The 18,748-nt window shown below is 33.7% G+C and overlaps 1 protein-coding gene across 1 annotated transcript in view; it reads right to left on the reverse strand.

Annotated features, from left to right (window-relative positions):
- Positions 1–1,423: 1,423 nt before the first annotated feature.
- LOC140044470 (uncharacterized) overlaps positions 1,424–18,748 on the reverse strand; it is a 28,061-nt gene continuing 10,736 nt past the window's right edge. The window contains exons 5-18 of the mRNA XM_072088989.1: positions 18,517–18,645; positions 15,964–16,099; positions 14,343–14,434; positions 13,511–13,664; positions 13,059–13,177; positions 12,010–12,114; positions 10,043–10,302; positions 8,435–8,635; positions 7,527–7,857; positions 6,901–7,163; positions 6,303–6,679; positions 5,587–5,853; positions 5,038–5,181; positions 1,424–3,540 (exon numbers count right to left, since the gene is read on the reverse strand). Of these exons, the coding sequence (XP_071945090.1) occupies positions 3,425–3,540; positions 5,038–5,181; positions 5,587–5,853; positions 6,303–6,679; positions 6,901–7,163; positions 7,527–7,857; positions 8,435–8,635; positions 10,043–10,302; positions 12,010–12,114; positions 13,059–13,177; positions 13,511–13,664; positions 14,343–14,434; positions 15,964–16,099; positions 18,517–18,645 (2,694 nt within the window). The 3' untranslated portion in view covers positions 1,424–3,424. The remainder of the gene's footprint in view (positions 3,541–5,037; positions 5,182–5,586; positions 5,854–6,302; positions 6,680–6,900; positions 7,164–7,526; positions 7,858–8,434; positions 8,636–10,042; positions 10,303–12,009; positions 12,115–13,058; positions 13,178–13,510; positions 13,665–14,342; positions 14,435–15,963; positions 16,100–18,516; positions 18,646–18,748) is intronic.

Raw genomic sequence — 18,748 nt, forward strand, 5'->3', positions numbered from 1 at the left:
GTCCTTGCGTTACGTTTACGTCCTTGCGTTACGTTCTAGTGGGAACCAAGCTTTAGGTTCGAAGTAGTTAATTATCATCCCTCCTTCTCTAAACAAACACACAAGACAATGCATTCAACTTTAGAATAACTTTATTGCATTTCAACACTCTGTTACTATCAACACTTAAGATTGTGAATGTTAGCACACATTGTGTAACTTGGCTCCCACTTGGTGGTGGTAGGCGCAACGCAAGTCAGTTTGGATAATCCAAGCGGCATCATGATTGGTAAAAATGCTTGCAGTGCGATTAGGCCTACTATACGCCAATGTGTTGCGCGTGTCCAAATTAAGTGGTTAAGTTAAATGGGAACGAAGCTTTGGAAAAGAGCATCGGAGAAAGAATCTATTTCTCTCCATGGGAAGAGTTACATGAAACTAAATTTTGCTTCTCGTGGTGTTTTAAGCTTGGTTCCCACTAGAACGCAACGACGTAGACGCAACGCAAGCGAGTTGACCAATGACAAGCGACAGTTTGAATAATTCATTGCTTGTGATTGTTGGTCAAAACCATTGCGTTGCGTTACGTCGTTGTGTTGCGTCTCTAGTGAGGGAACCACGCTGAAAGACAAGCTTAAATGGGAGAAGAAAAGCTTAACACATTTCTATAATAACAGTTACCCGTATTCTTAAAAAATGGACGGAAATTACCAATTTGAAGATGCTGACAAGATAGTGAAATATCAAGTTAGAAAAAGTAACAATCGTAACAAGAAAACTGATGGTTTGTCAAAAACTGGGAAAACCTACAGATTTGACATGCAGTGTAAACAATGAGAACTACTACTGTATTATTATGTGTTACGATGTGTGGAACTTTCAAGCTTTCCTATAACGCAACGGATCCGTAAGCGCAACTCAATGTTATACCAAAATGGATAATTCAACCCGATTGCATTGCGCTTCAACGTCTTTGCGTTGCGTCCTAGTGAGAACTCTCTCTATATATGTTATCAATTCGGAGCCTGTTGGTAAAAATGTAAACTTAATCGTATTTTATGGAAAGCAAATTAGTCATAGTAATTTATGGGGAAAATCGTGGCTTTCGGAGTAAGCATACATATAATTCCGAACTGACCTAAACATGAACTTATAAATGAATACTGTTACACATTCCTACACGCTGAAATCATGTATGACTATACATTTATATAGTTCCGTTAATGATATATAAACGTAGCAAATTATTCTAACGAGACTACAGCACAGTGGTTCATTCCAAGAAGTAGGTCTCAAGCTTAGTTCTCTACGACGTAGGTGCAACGAAACGACGTAGGGGGAAACCCAACGACGTAGAGCCAACGCAACGACGTAGGGGCAACGAAACGACGTAGAGCCAACGCAACGACGTAGGGGTGCAATGAAACGACGTAGAGGCAATGAAACGACGTAGAGGCAACGCAACGACGTAGGGGTGCAACGAAACGACGTAGAGGCAACCGTAACGACGTAGGGGCGCAACGAAACGACGTAAGCGTGGTTCCCACTAGCGACGCAATGACGAATAATCACTTGTGATTGGTCAGATCACTTTGCGTTGCGTTACTTCCTTGCGTTGCGTCCTAGTAGGAAACAAACTTCGTGCAACGACGTAGGGAAACGGAAGTGAGTCGACCAATCACAATCGGCTGTTCGAGTGTTCCATCGCGTCGTGATTGGTCACATTCAATTCAATTCATCGACATTTTTATTCCATAATCAAAAATAAAAACATATACAAATACAATACAAATAATAAGATAATGGAATGGGATACAAAATAAGCACAAGTGCTTTAAGCATGTAACCCTAACAAAAAGATCAAACAATTAGTACAAACAAAAAGAACAAACCAAAATAACATAATGTGATTTACTTAACTTAAATATTTCTATTGTTATAATATTGCTTTAATCTCTGTTTAAACAAACTTAAAGTGGGGGATTGTTTTATATAGTCTGTTAAATTGTTCCAAATATGTGTTCCTTGGTAGGAAATACATTGCTGTCCGACTTTGGTGCGTTTTAGTTGTGGACAGTAGTTTGACCTGTTTCTAGTTGAGTAATTATGGAATGAGGCAGATAAAATACATTAAACATTACAAACATTGCAAACTATGTACAATTAATTAAGCCTCCTTTGTAATAAACTATGTTATACTTAGCAAACACATTTTAATATTGCACTTTTAAAATAACATCATACCAATTGTTGTATATAAAAGAAGTAGAAAGAGCATGTAAAAACAAATAATCATTCGTTTTTTTCAGTATTTTACCTGGCCACCTGGATATGCAAATTGTGTTTTTAAATTGTATTCATATCTTGGCTCACTAATGTGTGGTAACACCATATTAGGCCCGATAAATGATTCCTGCAGAATTTTTCAAAAAGCTGATGGAACCTTTCGTTTTACCATGCACCTTACCCGATAATTATCTTATTCAAATTATCAGATAAATGCGATAAATTTTAACCTTTGACCTGAAGGAAAAATTATTACGCTGTGATTGGACACTAGGTTGTTCAGTAACGATTGATTCGATCATACACATTTTATTTTTTATGAATATCTGATTGGTTACAAAATTAATTGATAATTTGCGTTATGGCTGCGGAAACACAAAGTTTCAGCAAGCAAGTATTCAAATTATTGAAAATTCCTCAACTATACTATTTGTAAGATATTCCAAGTTCAAATGCAAAACTGAAACCACCAACAACAAGTGAGAGATACCAATCACTTGGATAAAAAATGGAATTGCTTTCGATCTACATCTTAAATATACAACTAATATCTAAATTCTAAATATGCTATTTACAATATTATCTCAATAAACAATTTTAAACACTCCTAAATATTCAAACATAAATGGCAACAACATAGGAAGAAATTTACGAGCAGCCTTGTAAATAGACACACATTAATATTATTATACTAGCAGCCTTGTAAATAGACACACATTAGTAATATTGGTAATTATGTACAATATTTATCAATACAAAATTAAACAGTGTTTTATCTACAGATTAAATATATATTCAATCAATTACTATAATATCTTTAATAAAAATATATCAATACAATATATCAATTGCCAAATAGATTTTCATTCTTAAATAATGTTTCAATTCAATTTTTGTATATTGGTTAAAGATTAAACATAGACTCTCTTTACTTCTCATCTCCAATTATTTCTTTCTTTCTTTAATTCTCCTCATCTTCCTCTTCCCCCCGCCCCCATTATTTGTTTCTTTACTCCTCCTCCTCTCTCGTCATTTCTTTGTTTACTCCTCCTCCCCATTATTTAATTATTTACTCCTCATCTTCCACCTCCTTGTTTTCCTCCTCTCCCTCCTCCACCTCCCCCAATCATTTTCTTTCTTTAATCCTCCTTCTTTCCCATCATTTATTTTTTTCTCCCGTTGGTTTACTTTTATTGACATATTTGAGGTATTCTATTTCTCCATCCAGGTCCTGCAGATCTTGTCTTAATTGATAGTTTAATTGTTTCAAAGAACCTAGCAAGAAAAAAAATGAACTTATAATTTAATAATATTCCACACATTGGAAAACATAGTATAACAAGCAAAAGTCATGTCAAAGGTCATGTTTTATTTAATTAAGAAATGTAATAAAGAAACCCAAAGTTTTTTTTAGGTTTTGTAAGAAAAAAATCAGTGGTTCTAATTGTACTACTGTATATTAAACTAGTTTAAAATAAAAGTGTGACATGCTCAAATATGGTAGTGATATGCTCAAATATGGTAGTGATATGCTCAAATATGGTAGTGATATGCTCAAATATGGTAGTGATATGCTCAAATATGGTAGTGATATGCTCAAATATGGTAGTGATATGCTCAAATATGGTAGTGATATGCTCAAACATGGTAGTGATATGCTCAAATATGGTAGTGATATGCTCAAATATGGTAGTGATATGCTCAAATATGGTAGTGACATGCTCAAATATGGTAGTGACATGCTCAAATATGGTAGTGATATGCTCAAATATGGTAGTGATATGCTCAAATATGGTAGTGACATGCTCAAATATGGTAGTGATATGCTCAAATATGGTAGTGATATGCTCAAATATGGTAGTGACATGCTCAAATATGGTAGTGATATGCTCAAATATGGTAGTGATATGCTCAAACATGGTAGTGATATGACATCATCATGTCCATATATGGGCACAATTTCTTATCACATAAAGTTTGATAGTGTAGACAGAGCTTAAGGAATTTAATATTGGACCAGCTATGAAAAACATCTTTTCGTTTACACATTCCGGCATTTAAAAAGGTTTCCATCGCTCCATAAACTTCAATGTGTTTAAGTATGTCCTTATAAAATAAGATAAAAAATATATATAGAAAAATAAGTCTATCACATTTCAGGGACATTCATTTCATGTTGGAACCAGCTATGTTAATATTCTCGCCTCAAAATACTAAAATATTCAAGGTGTTCTAATTCTGGCATGATAAAGTGTTTTATCTACGAAACGTAAAACAGTTAGCACAATCATAATAATTAATAACTTCCCAGTGTTAGCAATCCATTATATTATGGATGCTCACAAGATGATTCATCCGGTGAAATTCATTAAACAGATCTAGTTTAAATTAATATTTCATTACAATAATCTTTCAATATTAATTGGTGTGCTGTGTGGCCTGTTTCTAAATTAGTATTGTCAGGTATCCCTTCTACAAATTGCCTGAAAAGGCTACACAGAATGGTTGTGGTCTTAAGCTCTGTCTACACTATCAAACTAGTTTGACAAAAAAAGTGTGATGTGCCCAAATATGGTAGTGATATGATGTCATCATGTCCATATATTTTATATTTTTGTTTTGAGGAGCCTATTCACTACAAGCTATGCTTTCATTTAAGCTCCTCCACTTTATATATGCTATTAGTAAGGTAAATGAAATGAAATCATATTTTTTTGTCACATAAAGTTTGATAGTGTAGACAGAGCTTAAGATTGTTGATAAGATATTTACCAGAATCGGCTGGTCCTGTGGCCAGGTCTAGGCTAGCTGTGTGCTGCATCGTATCCTTCACATTGGCCTGTGACTTGGGTTTGTATCTGACATGGGGTGGGGTCGCTGACGGGGTAGGTGGGATTTTGTCAATTCTTGAATCATCTGAAACAAAGCATATTATAAAAAATACATAAAATTATACAGGACTTTAATTAACAAATTCTGGCTTGTGTGCACTTTAAAGAACCCAGTTCATCTTTCGGTAAAGAGTGTCACAGTCTTTCTCACTTCTGTCGAGTGCATATGAGCAATAGCAGACCCTTCTGAGGGAAGGAAGCAAATGAAAATTGCACATACAGGTTATTCCCCTAAATTTACATATTTTTAAGAGACATTATAAAATTCACCAATTGGCAAACTGACACAGTATAAGCATAGTTATGTATGGATGCACACATTAGTGCAGAGGCGGATCCAAATTAAGCTCAGCCCTTCTTTTCACCATTTTTAGGTCCTTGGTCCCCCTATTTCAAATGGATCCACCACTGCATTAGTGCATACAATTACCTAAGGACATTTGTTTGCGTAAGCCAGGCTTAGAATGCTTCATACTTGGTTGTTGTGGTTTTGGTTCAGTCTTCGTCGATACAGACTTAGTTTTTGTCCAAGCATTTTGCTTGGTTTTTGCTTTGTAACTAGTAACTGGCTGTTTGCTGCCACCAATCTGTCTATTTGCTGCCTTTTTTCCCAGGGTCTTTTTAGTGCTGTGGTCTTCTGTATGCAAATTAGTTTTAATATTTGAGTTGTGATTGGCTTCAAGCTTGGCAGTGACATCTGTAAAATAAAATTATTTATTCATTTAAGATTAATAAAACAGCAATACTGATGATAATGATATTAACTGTGCAATAACTTTTTAAAACTTTTAAGATTTTTTATTTTAATTACCGTATTATATTTGTAACATTTAAATTTATTTTAATAATTAAAAGAATATTGAAAAATTGTATTAAGCTCTGTCTACACTATCAAACTTTATGTGACAACAAAATGTGATGTGCCCATATATGGACATGATGATGTCATATCACTACCATATTTGGGCATATCACTACCATATTTAAGCATATCACTACCATATTTGGGCACATCACACTTTTTTTTGGCCAAATTAGTTTAATAGTGTAGACAGAGTTTTATGACATTGGCAGCTTGCAACATATTAATTATTTGTCAAAACTGTCCGCAACAACGACTTCTGATGGAAGGTTAGCTGTACTCACCCATCTTGTCTCTAGTAGATGGAAGTGACGGTATATAGATATCAGTCTGGCGAGACTGGCCAGTAATCTGGTTGTGTGAATCTGTTTGGGCTAGCATACCACTTCCTGTTGTAGAACCCATATTAGGAGGTGTATTTGCATAACCAAGCTGTGTATTAGAATATCCAGGTGAGGTGTTATACTGCCCAGGTGGTGTAGTTAAATACACAGGTGGATTTTGGTGCCCAGGTGGCATATTTGAATAACCAGGAGATCGCTGTTGATTTCCAGGTGAGCCATACGCATTTCCAGGTGGATGTTGGTAATGTCCAGGTGGCATGTACTGCTGACCATGTGGGATGTGTTCTTGATTGATCTCATTATGACCCTTACTATCACTGAAAGTTAAATTTATATTAAAAAAATTATGTTTTTACAAATGGTCCACAGTGAGTCAAAATAATTATAGAAAGATAACATCAATGCAAACATTAAAAAAAATGTGGTATTTTTTTTTTATTATAGAAAAATATACGATAAATTATTAATTTACTATTTCTATAAATAGGAGATAAAACAAGTAAATGATAACACAAGAATTTAAGACTATTACACATACCTGTGAGGCAGACTGCCTTGCCTATTAACATGGCCGTGTTGTTGCCGTGAATCTGGTTGAGAAGCAGGAGGGAAAGACTTGTGTGTTTGAGGTGAGGCATACTTCTTTCTGGCTAACCTTTGACCTGAGGAATCGTGATTTGACTGTGTGTTTGAACTATGTGCGGCTGCATAGCCATGTTGTGTTTGATGACCATTTGCCTGTTTTCTATAACCATTCGGAACTCCTTTAACGTTGTCAACCGGCGGCAACGACTTGGATACCTACAGCAAAAATAGAGAGTTGGCAGTTAAAGTGAGTTTCTAGCACAAATCTTGAATCAACTTAATAATTTAAAATATAAGACATATCATACTACTTTAAATAAAATTACATACAAAACTAGAAGGGCACTCAGAGAGCGCAAACCTCCGTCTAGGTGTATGAAAAATGAATGACGTATTTCCATACACCTATGAAACCATCCTTTAAAATCTTATGAAAATCGGACAATAACTTTTTGAGTAATCATGCTAACTAACCAACATAGAAAACAAACACACACACCAACACACGCTATCGACTATGTAACCTCTTGTCATTCTGTCGGAGGTGACAAATGCATACTACCAATTATTTAAGTTTACCTGTTTCCATGGTGATTCATCAACCCACACTTCCCCATTCCGTGCTACTTCTTGTTGGTTCGTCGGTCCAACATCTTGAGGTGATAAACCCTGTCTCCATGGTGACTGCGGCAGAGGATTTTGGGAAGACAGGCGATTCTGAGGTGAGCCGGCCACGTTTTTAGTTAAAGGGGGTATTGAGGTGGGTGGACTGATTTTGGAATCAAGTGGGACCGGGGATAGTGAAGCATTACTGCTGAAATCTGAGACATGGCTGCGGACAGTAGTGGCTGATAGTAAGTGGATAGAGCTACCTTGAAACTTGCTAGGTAACGGTGAAGAACTGAATGCCCTGTGAAAAAAATAGAGATAGTTGACCTCTGAGTTTTGTGACCTTTTTCAAAGCTATAATATTGATTTTTTTTTTAAATTTCTGTCTCCTAATAGGGGTTGGTCATATGTGTTAAACACAGTCGAATCCATATTAAGAGGACACCTTCAGGACCTAACAAGGTGTCTCAATAGGTCTTTAATAGGGGTTGGTAATAGTGTTGAACACAGTAGAATCCATATTAAGAGGACACCTTCAGGTCCCAACAAGGTGTCTCAATAGGTCTTTAATAGGGGTTGGTCATATTTGTTAAACACAGTAGAATCCATATTAAGAGCACACCTTCAGGACCCAACAAGGTGTCTCAATAGGAGTGTCTCTTTAATAGGTCATAGTGTTGAAGCATATATTGGCCCTCGAAGTGTATCTTTAATAGATGTTCTTATGTACAATTTCTATGGCATATTTCAAGTGAATAACAACTTTGATATTACTATAGAGATTATAATGTTTTTATGACAGGTTGTATACTGTCCAGAGGGTTAATAACCTTAAGATTTGTTAAGAATCAAAATTGATAAAATAACATCCAACACACCTGCCGACTGAGTCCAATTTCCTGGTTAGCCGTTCATTATCTCGCGACAGTTTCTCATGTTCACGTGCACTGTGTTCTTTGATTCCTTGTAGGTTTGAGTTTTCGGTACGAAGGGTTTCGTTTTCTATCATGTACTGTTGCAACATCTCATAGAGGCCACTATCGACTGCCGATCTGATACTAGAGGCTGCGGAAACGGTCCTAAAATGAAAACATTACGATGTAATTAAGTTTCATTAATTCTGTCCCATACTTTTCCACATGAGCTCAAACACCTAAATAATGAGTTGGATTGTTGAATGGGGCTTACTACTAATTACCCAACACCATTTTTAATTTTTTAAAAGCATGAGTTTAACAACCTCTAATGAACTTATAAATGAACGTACTGTTCTCAATATAAATATCAATATGCATGGAATCCATCTTTTGAGACACTCCAATTATGGAACACCTTTATTCAGGGACATGCTTAATGTTACCATTTTATGACTAGGTCCAACACCTATTTAGGGGACACTCCAATTCCGGGACATGTTTATTAAAGGGTACCTTTTTATGACTAGGTCCAACACCTATTTAGGGAACACTCCTATTCCGGGACATGTTTATTAAAGGGTACCTTTTTATGACTAGGTCCAACACCTATTAGGGGACACTCCTATTCCAGGACATGTTTATTAAAGGGTATCTTTTTATGACTAGGTCCAACACCTATTTAGGGGACACTCCTATTCCGGGACATGTTTATTAAAGGGTATCTTTTTATGACTAGGTCCAACACCTATTTAGGGGACACTCCTATTCCGGGACATGTTTATTAAAGGGTACCTTTTTATGACTAGGTCCAACACCTATTTAGGGGACACTCCTATTCCGGGACATGTTTATTAAAGGGTACCTTTTTATGACTAGGTCCAACACCTATTTAGGGGACACTCCTATTCCAGGACATGTTTATTAAAGGGTACCTTTTTATGACTAGGTCCAACCCCTATTTAGGGGACACTCCTATTCCAGGACATGTTTATTAAAGGGTACCTTTTTATGACTAGGTCCAACACCTATTTAGGAGACACTCCTATTCCAGGACATGTTTATTAAAGGGTACCTTTTTATGACTAGGTCCAACCCCTATTTAGGGGACACTCCTATTCCAGGACATGTTTATTAAAGGGTACCTTTTTATGACTAGGTCCAACACCTATTTAGGGAACACTCCTATTCCAGAACATGTTTATTAAAGGGTACCTTTTTATGACTAGGTCCAACACCTATTTAGGGGACACTCCTATTCCGGGACATGTTTATTAAAGGGTATCTTTTTATGACTAGGTCCAACACCTATTTAGGGAACACTCCTATTCCAAGACATGTTTATTAAAGGGTACCTTTTTATGACTAGGTCCAACACCTATTTAGGGGACACTCCTATTCCAGGACATGTTTATTAAAGGGTACCTTTTTATGACTAGGTCCAACACCTATTTAGGGGACACTCCTATTCCGGGACATGTTTATTAAAGGGTATCTTTTTATGATTATAGGTCCAACACCTATTTAGGGGACACTCCCATAACTTGGTTCTACTGTATCTTGAAATCTTACCCTTCTACATGTCTGCTATTATTATTCTCTTCCTTCTCAGTGTTCATAACTTTTGTTGTGTTTTGATTACTATTGTTAGAATCTGCACGTAACGTGTCGGTGGATGAGCTAGAACTGAGTGGTTTATCAGGGACAGCAATCTTTCTAGCACCAGGCTTTGCAGTTCCAGGGAAGTCAAGACGCCCTCTGAGGTACTGGTTCTCTGTCCGCAGAAGTTTAACTTCTCTCTTCAGACTCATAATTAATCTCTCTCTTGGATCCTACAAAGTAAAAGGAATGAATATTATATTGCAAATCTATGGACACATATACATGTATTATAAAATATTTTAAAATTTATTTAGGCTAAATAAAGATTACTGTTCTTCCATAGGACCCAAGAACACAAGAACACTTTATTCTCATAAAATGAACATAAAAATGAAAAATACATCAAATATAAAAAACACAAAAGTCATCCCACATTCTAATTTCTAAATAATTATGTGGATTTTAATATGAACACAAAAAAAGCAAACACCGGCAATATTTTTTTATATGTTTCTGGATCTGCTTCAGGTGTTTTTAGAATCTAAGAACAAATACTTTAATTCTGTAGCTTAAAATGATGCGAGAGCAGGTGGTGATTGTGACAATGTCTTGATTTGATCACATGATTTGATGACTTTTGATGAAAGAGTAGACAATCATCAAATGCATTAGTGTCTATTTATGTTACTATTACGGTATTATAATATTCATATTTTCCGATATGAAAAAACACATTAAGAATAATGAATGAAAAGTTGTTTAAAACAATGCATTTCTCTCTGGCTGTATTATATATTTTATTATGATTTAAGCTCTGTCTACACTATCAAACTTTATGTGACAAAATGTGATGCGTCCATATAATGGACATGATGATGTCATATCACAACCATATATAAGCATATACCACCGTATTTGGGCACATCACAATTTTGTTGACAAACTAATTTGATAGTGTAGACAAAGCTTAAATATTCTGCTCATTTCTATTTCTGTTGAAAGGTTAAACCCATTACCCTTAGCAACAATCAACTTGTAAATTTATAATTGGAACCGAGATTAACAGAAATATAAAGGAAATCTGTGGTTGCATATTCCCTAAAACTATAATCGTGTTGTTTCTGAGATAATAAAAATCAAATATTGTAACAAGTTACAAATATTATTGTTGTTATGCAACTTAGCAGGGTAAAGAAAGGGCTCAGTAGTAAGACTGACCTAAATCAAATAGTATCTTATGTAATTTATGTATCAATAAACAGCTTGCCAGGAGCTGGGCTAACAAACTACCGTCAAATTGCCCTAAATCTCAGAGAAGAATGTGTAATTTCCTATCAATTTAAACATACTTATCATTTTGATATTTTGAAATGCATACTCTGGTTCAGGATAAATATATTAATTGTTTATTTGCTATAAATAGTAACAGTTTCTAAGCAGAACTTAATTATCCTACAGTTGAATTTTAGTATCATAAACATAATATTCTAATTTCAGGTTAGAGTGCACTCACGGAAAACTCAAAATAATCATGGAAACTATATCACTTCACATCATCTAGGCTCTAGAGTATAATTCCGGGGTGCGCACCTTACAAAATGTAGGTGTTATCTGTTAAACTCTAGAATTTACACACCAGGGTGCACACCATACAAAATCTAGTTGTTCACACCCCCCTGTGTGTGTTAAACTTTGGAGTTTTCTACAGTAGCCGAGTGAACTTAGTATTAGTAAACTCTTATATAATTATTCATTGTATCTCGCCACATTTTATAGGCAGTACTAAGCCTGTCCTGTAGCCTGTATATATGTTTTTAGTAAAAGGGATATTCACCTGTGACAGTAACAGACTTACGAAATATTGGCAAAATGCCAAAACAAGTAATAGTACAATAGTTTATGATCCCAAATAACAATGTGGTCGCATGTGGTCTTACCATTATAACAACTGGCTTATTCTTGATACGTTTGGCCCTGTTAGCGTACCGTAGCGTACTAAGTGATTCTCCACAACTGTATGAAGATGGTGAAATGCAAGCGATCTAAGGGAATAAAATATACATTATACAAACAGAGTTTGGGTTGATTTTTTTTCATTCTTAGAAATATTCTCATCTAACCAATTACATGTACAAAGTTCAAATTGAAATTGACATTTATTTTCCTCAAACTACATATCAAATATTTGATATCTATAATACTTATTTTTTATATTTGCTAAGTAAACACAACGTCACACATATTTCTAAAATTAAATTGTAATATAATTGTTGCGTAAATAAATCGATGTGATCAACAACATGGCAACTTTGGAATTTATTTCTTCTCAGACTGCATATCAAATATTTGATACCTAATAATACTTGTATATTTGTTAATTAAACACCAAGTATAACTACTGTGTGTTACTGTTAATTACTTAAATAGTTTAATTAATAATCAAATAAAAACAAAATGCATATAGTACTTAGATTATGAAAATTAAACACTGTAGAAATAACAGATATCTAAACGAATTTGTTTTTCGTGCTTTCAATGACAAATAATGTACTGAATCACCTTGTTGTTTATTTTATAGTGTATCTTTATTACAACTCTTTACTTGTTTATATTTATTTTACTTACTGTATATATATTTTGTATGTCATTGTATTTTTATGTGTGAATTTGTGCCTGTAAAAAAATTCTGCAAGGACCAATTAAATCTCAATCTTGTAATGTAGTATTACATAAACAAATCTAAAATATTGACTATCCAAATTGACCAATATTTCCACCTAAAAGTTTGATAAAAATAATAAATGAGGGCTTATACAGTATAGTGCATTATACAAATACACACAATGAGCAAAGAAATAAAAAGTGGAAAACTAAGAGAAAAAAGGAGTTAAAACAGTGAGTTTTCAGAGCAGCCTTAAAATAAGCAATTGGTAAACGTAATTTACGTCAATTTATATACATACAGTATGCCGGATTGTTTACGTACCATAAGTGTGACTCCGTTTCCTCCTAAGCTATCTGCTAATAGTTTGGTTAGTTTACTGTCTCTGTAAGGTATATGCCCTGACCGTTTACGAGAGTCTCCAAGAGATGATATGCAATTACCTGCACAATTAACAAATAATATAAAATAATAACCAATAAATAAAAATTAATTTTAAAGTAATTTTAAGAGTAAAAAAACTTTTAGTAACATGCAAGTAACTTGACTTTCAATCAACATGTCTACACTATCAAACTAGTTTGACAAAAAAGTGTGATGTGCCAAAATATGGTAGTGATATGCCCAAATATGGTAGTGCTGTGACATCATCAGGTCCATATATGGGTTAATCACATGTTTTTTGTCGCATAAAGTTTGATAGTGTAGACAAAGCTTTACGAAAAAAAGTGCAAGAAATGCTAGAACAAGTATAAACAAGATGTTGTAATACTAACCTAAAGTTAATAGACTTTTGTTGATATTTGTTGTCTCACAGAGAAGTTCACCTGTTGACGATCCTAACTCTTTCACTTTTTCGCTGCCAGCTAAATCTACAAACGCAAGACGACCGTGCTTGCTTATATACAGGCCTTCATCATCGGGATCAACCTAACAAATAAAATGTATTAAGCTCTGTCTACACTATCAAATGACTGACTTTCTTGGCGTTTTGATCAATATACTTTGATTATCAACAGCTCAACAGTTCATTTAGAATTATATGTATGTGGTGGACCGCAAACTTTAAATTATATCAACATTAACTTTTCGCCATCACAGACCTTCAAACAAAGGAGACATTGTTTGCAACAATTGGAGAAGTTGTTGTAAAGTAAAGAAAGCTAAGATTTTATTATTAAACTAGGAGAGTAAGGGAACATCTCTTTTGATAAGAAAAAGTATATATCTTGGTATATTTTATTCAAAAATTCACATTTAAAAGTACATACAAGGCAGCACATGGCTGAATTGCATATATGTATTCAACTATTAAAAAATAAAAATATTTAAACTATAGACAACAATATATAAATATATGAAAACGAATAAGTTGGACTGCAGTAACTAAAAAAATACAAGCAAACAAATAAATAAATTAAAGTTTGTTCAAAAGTTCAACCATAAAAGCAACTGGACTAGTCTGGAAACGTTTTGTTTTATAACTTATAATCATTTTCCACTTAACGATTATGTCTAAGGGTCATGCAAGATCTGTACTGTATGGTGAAGTAGTAATTAAAAAAAAAACTTTTATCTAAAAACCGTCAAGAAAAAATGTCAATTTACCATTTCACTGTCTATATGCAATGTCATTATTGTATGACTTCTGCTGGAATGTTCATTAATGTTATTTGTTGCAATCTGTCTCTGACTCATCCCTAAAAAACATAAATACATAAATACATTAACAACATGATATATTTAATAAAAAACCTCAGTACTTCTCTACAGGTGTATATCTGTTTTAATTCAACAAGGTGACTTAATGCAGGGGAAAAGACCCCAGGGTTTTACTCCTAAAGCTTGGTTCCCACTAAGAAGTAACGCAAGGACGTAGACACAGTACAAGCAAGTTAACCTATCACACGCGACTGTTCGAATAATAGATTGCTTAAGATTGGTCAAATTACTTGCTATTGCGTTACGTTCTTGTGTTGTGTCCTAGTGGGAACCAAGCATAAGGGGCTCTCCAATGCTGGGTAGTTGAATTGCTTATGCTCTGGGGCTCCTTAAGCTTTATGAGCGCTCATAGCCGTTTATGCCACTGCCAAAAGGTAGCACAAAAAGGTAATTCTACTTTTCATGATTTATCAACAACAAAAAACAATGATGGTGATGTATATTTTGCTTTTTTTACAATCAGCCAGAATGGTGTATGGTTTTTATTAATATTGTTATGTTTTAAGTTAAATTTGTGCTTATATTTTGTGTGTGTTTTCTGGAGAATTAAATTAATATATGATATGATTTGTGTGCTATTTGTTTCTCTCTGTGTTTTTTTAACATATCTTAGATTTTTATTACTGATTGCTGTGCTTTTGCTTGCCTTTTTGTGTACTTTTAAAACATTTTATGAATCTTTGCATACCAAAACCAAATAAATTTCCCCGGAGTTTGGGATAATAAAGTTTTATTGAATTGAATTGCATAACATTGTTCATGGACTTTGCTATGCTAAATGAATGTTTGCTAAAATAAGAAATCTTATATAACAAATTGGCTAAATTTGGACTAAGTTGAACTTGATTGATACATCAAATTGATGAGTAATTAAGATAATTAACAATATTTGCAACAGAACACAGCAAATCAATAGAGGCGCATCTGGCAGATGTTTCTTAATGATCAATTTAAAAAAAGAAATAATGCAGTGCTTCTTTTGTTTATGGATCAGCCAATCTAGTGTATCTTATACGACTGTAGTGAGCATTTTCTTAAAGATTCTTACAGTTCTAGAGGTTTGACAGAGCTGTACAATATACTAATTCATTAAATAAAAAGATTACATGTTATTAAACTACACCTTTTAATAGCAGCATTGAATAACGGTACAAGCATGTACTGCAAATAAAAATTGTAAATCAATTTTTTTAAAGCTAAAATTATGTGTTTTGTGAAGCTCTCTAATAACTGTGTTATTTACGAAAATATTCATCAAACTACTATGTGGTTCGTTTCACCTTGTGATGTAACAAATGAAATGAACAGTACAGAGTGTGCTGCTTACCAGCTGGATAAACCAACATTAGCCTAAGTTTAGTACATTACATGCTTAACACCCCTGAAAACAATGGTACAGCCCATAAACTTCATGCCAATTACAGCATCATTATTATATCTTTCTGCAGGGTACATCAGGCATGAAATAGACTAAACACACTTGTAGTTAGGTGGTTGCGGTAATTACCTTCTTCAAGAACAGCAAGTACGTCATCCAGCGTCTCGCATTCAACCATAAATAGGTTCTCAACGTAAAAGCCTCTATCTTTGGACCACCTCACGGCTAGTGAATCAATACCTGATGGATTCAGTAAATCTTTCACCTGTTAGAAGTAAACAATACAAAGACTGAATATAATCATTTATTTGTAATCTAAATCTGTGTCTACACTATCAAACTTTATGTGACCAAAAAATGTGATGTGTCCATATGGACATGATGATGTCATACCACTACCACACCATACTGAATTTTCACACTTTTTTTGTCAAAGTAATTTGATAGTGTGGACAGAGCTTTAATAATTAAATTATATCTAAATATGAAACCATATAATAATCAAAATTATATACAAAAATTACCAAATAAACTAAACTTAAACTTTATCTTAACTTGAGGTGAGAAGAATGTTTTTCTCCTTAAACTTTTCTCACAATGCTCATGAAAACAGGGGAGTACTCAGGATTTTTTTTTAACAGGGGAGCATTAACACATAGTCACAGTAGTCTGATATCAAAAAGTAGTTTCATTTTAGCTATCAAAGGAGGAAAGCATGCACTCCTAGGGCGCCCCCCCTCGATCTGCCTCTAAACATGTTATTAATTATAACATCCCACAATGCAACTTTCAAATAATGGTGCATAGACTGCAAAACAAGAAACTTGAATGTTAACGATTTGTGTACAATAAAGACGACATTTAAACAATCACAGAATACAATCCATCAAATACTGCTTTAAATCTTAAAAATAGAATGATCATTGGAAGCCTATGACCTTTAAAGTGCTTGTATCGTGTCGACCTCCTGGACAGATTCTTATTAATTAGGTTTAATTACGTCTAAAAATACAAGAAATTCTGATAATTGCAATAAAATTAGTATTCATTATAGATTTTACTTGAATATAAAGGCACGAATTAGTAAATGTAGAGCTGCAGAATAAAACAGCACATTATTTTGACAACTTTAATATTTATTTAGTTTATGATACGTAATTGAAATAAAAAGGTTCTGAAAACAGAAAATATAGACAATCTTGCATGACAACTATAATTGATGTTCTTACATGGTACACATGGTTATTGAATGTGTAGTAGATTCTAACATCATTCTAACACATGATTATAGAATTTGGTTAAAATTTTAAAAAAAGTTAGTGTTAATTTTGTAGGAGGATAGGAAAAGGCTCACTATTTATTAATAGGAGTCTCCCGCAATATGTTGTTGTCTAGTTAGATTTTCTTAATGTTCTTGAAGGATGTATGGACAAGTACAGGGAAAAATTTCATTTAAAAATTTTGTTTAGCAATATTGCTAATCAAACTGATTTTTAAGTTGAAAAACATAGTTTTGTATTGTATTTTTTGCTACACAATTTTCAAAATGTGTAGCAGCAATAAGGTTGTTTTGTATAGCTTTTTGTTATGCTACACTGGCGAAAATGTTCCCTGAAGTAAGTACCCCCAGGAATGAAGTGCACACTACCCCCACCCCCTCCACTCTTACACGTCTTTTGTTTATAAAGTACAGTATACACTGGACACGGATTATACTGTTTCTTAATCTAAGACAACACTGTACCGCAAGAACCATGTACTGTAACCAATCAGCACAGCAGATATCGGTCACATGTTATTTTCAGCACAAATACAGTTCGATCGAAAAAAAAAACACCTGCAAGTTGTTTTTAAGCTGTTATAAACCGCGGTTAAATAGGTTGATGAAAAATATCTGTATTTGTTGGCCTATAACCAATATTGACAGAATGAACCCGGCCTATAAGCGTCCATTATTCTGCAATTTAGCACGAGGCAATTTGTAAGGTATTACTTTTTTCACCTGTACTGAGTGACAGCAGCCTATGCAGCAAGTTCCGGGTGAATCAACTATTTGTGTAATTTTTCTAATAAGTAAATCTTGCACTTTTGACTTTGGAAATTAATTATTGATGTTCTAGAATTATTTTGATTGACTTTAATCAAAACAAATCTTTTAAAATTATCACTACTATACTAGCTAAACTAACTAAAATGTATGGCAAAGAAAACAAAACAAAACTATTTGTGTAGATGCTAGATGTTATAAATGGTTTATTTTTGTAAAAACAAATATCAAAATGATATAAACAAGCTACCTGTTTATTATTACAACAAAAGTTATCAAAATAACAACGCAAAATTAACAATAGATAGTAAAGTGATGCATTGTCCGTAAAAAAAAATAAAAAATGAAGATTAATAAAATCAAACTTTGATTTTTTAGTTTTAATAATGTTGATCACTTCCGTAAAAAAAAAAGCAGAAAAATAATGTTTTTACAGGTAAATTCAACCAAAAAAATCAATGGCTGGTAGCCAATTTAACAGTTTTTGGCCTTAAATTACATTTCTAAAGGTTTTTTTTCTGATCTAATTTTTGGTCAAAGTGAATAACTATACAGTATATAACATTAAAAAAAAATTTTCAGAGGGAAAATACATCTTTAACAAAATACATACTGTACACTTGGGTTGGACATACCTGTTCGTTATATATTTCTAAGTACGAGGCTGTTAACGTGTAGCTACTATCTGGTGCCTGCTTGATGACATCAAAGAGATGAGAGAATGATCTTTGTATAAGACCGCTTGATAGTGAATCTTGCTGTACCTGGTAACAACAATTATTATTATTTCTTAATAGCAATTTCATAACAAACGTACAAATACAACACATTTTAAAAATAATAAATAAACTCTATTTTCCAGAAAAA

Source organism: Antedon mediterranea, chromosome 3, assembly GCF_964355755.1.
Source record: "Antedon mediterranea chromosome 3, ecAntMedi1.1, whole genome shotgun sequence".
Lineage (NCBI taxonomy): Eukaryota > Metazoa > Echinodermata > Crinoidea > Comatulida > Antedonidae > Antedon > Antedon mediterranea.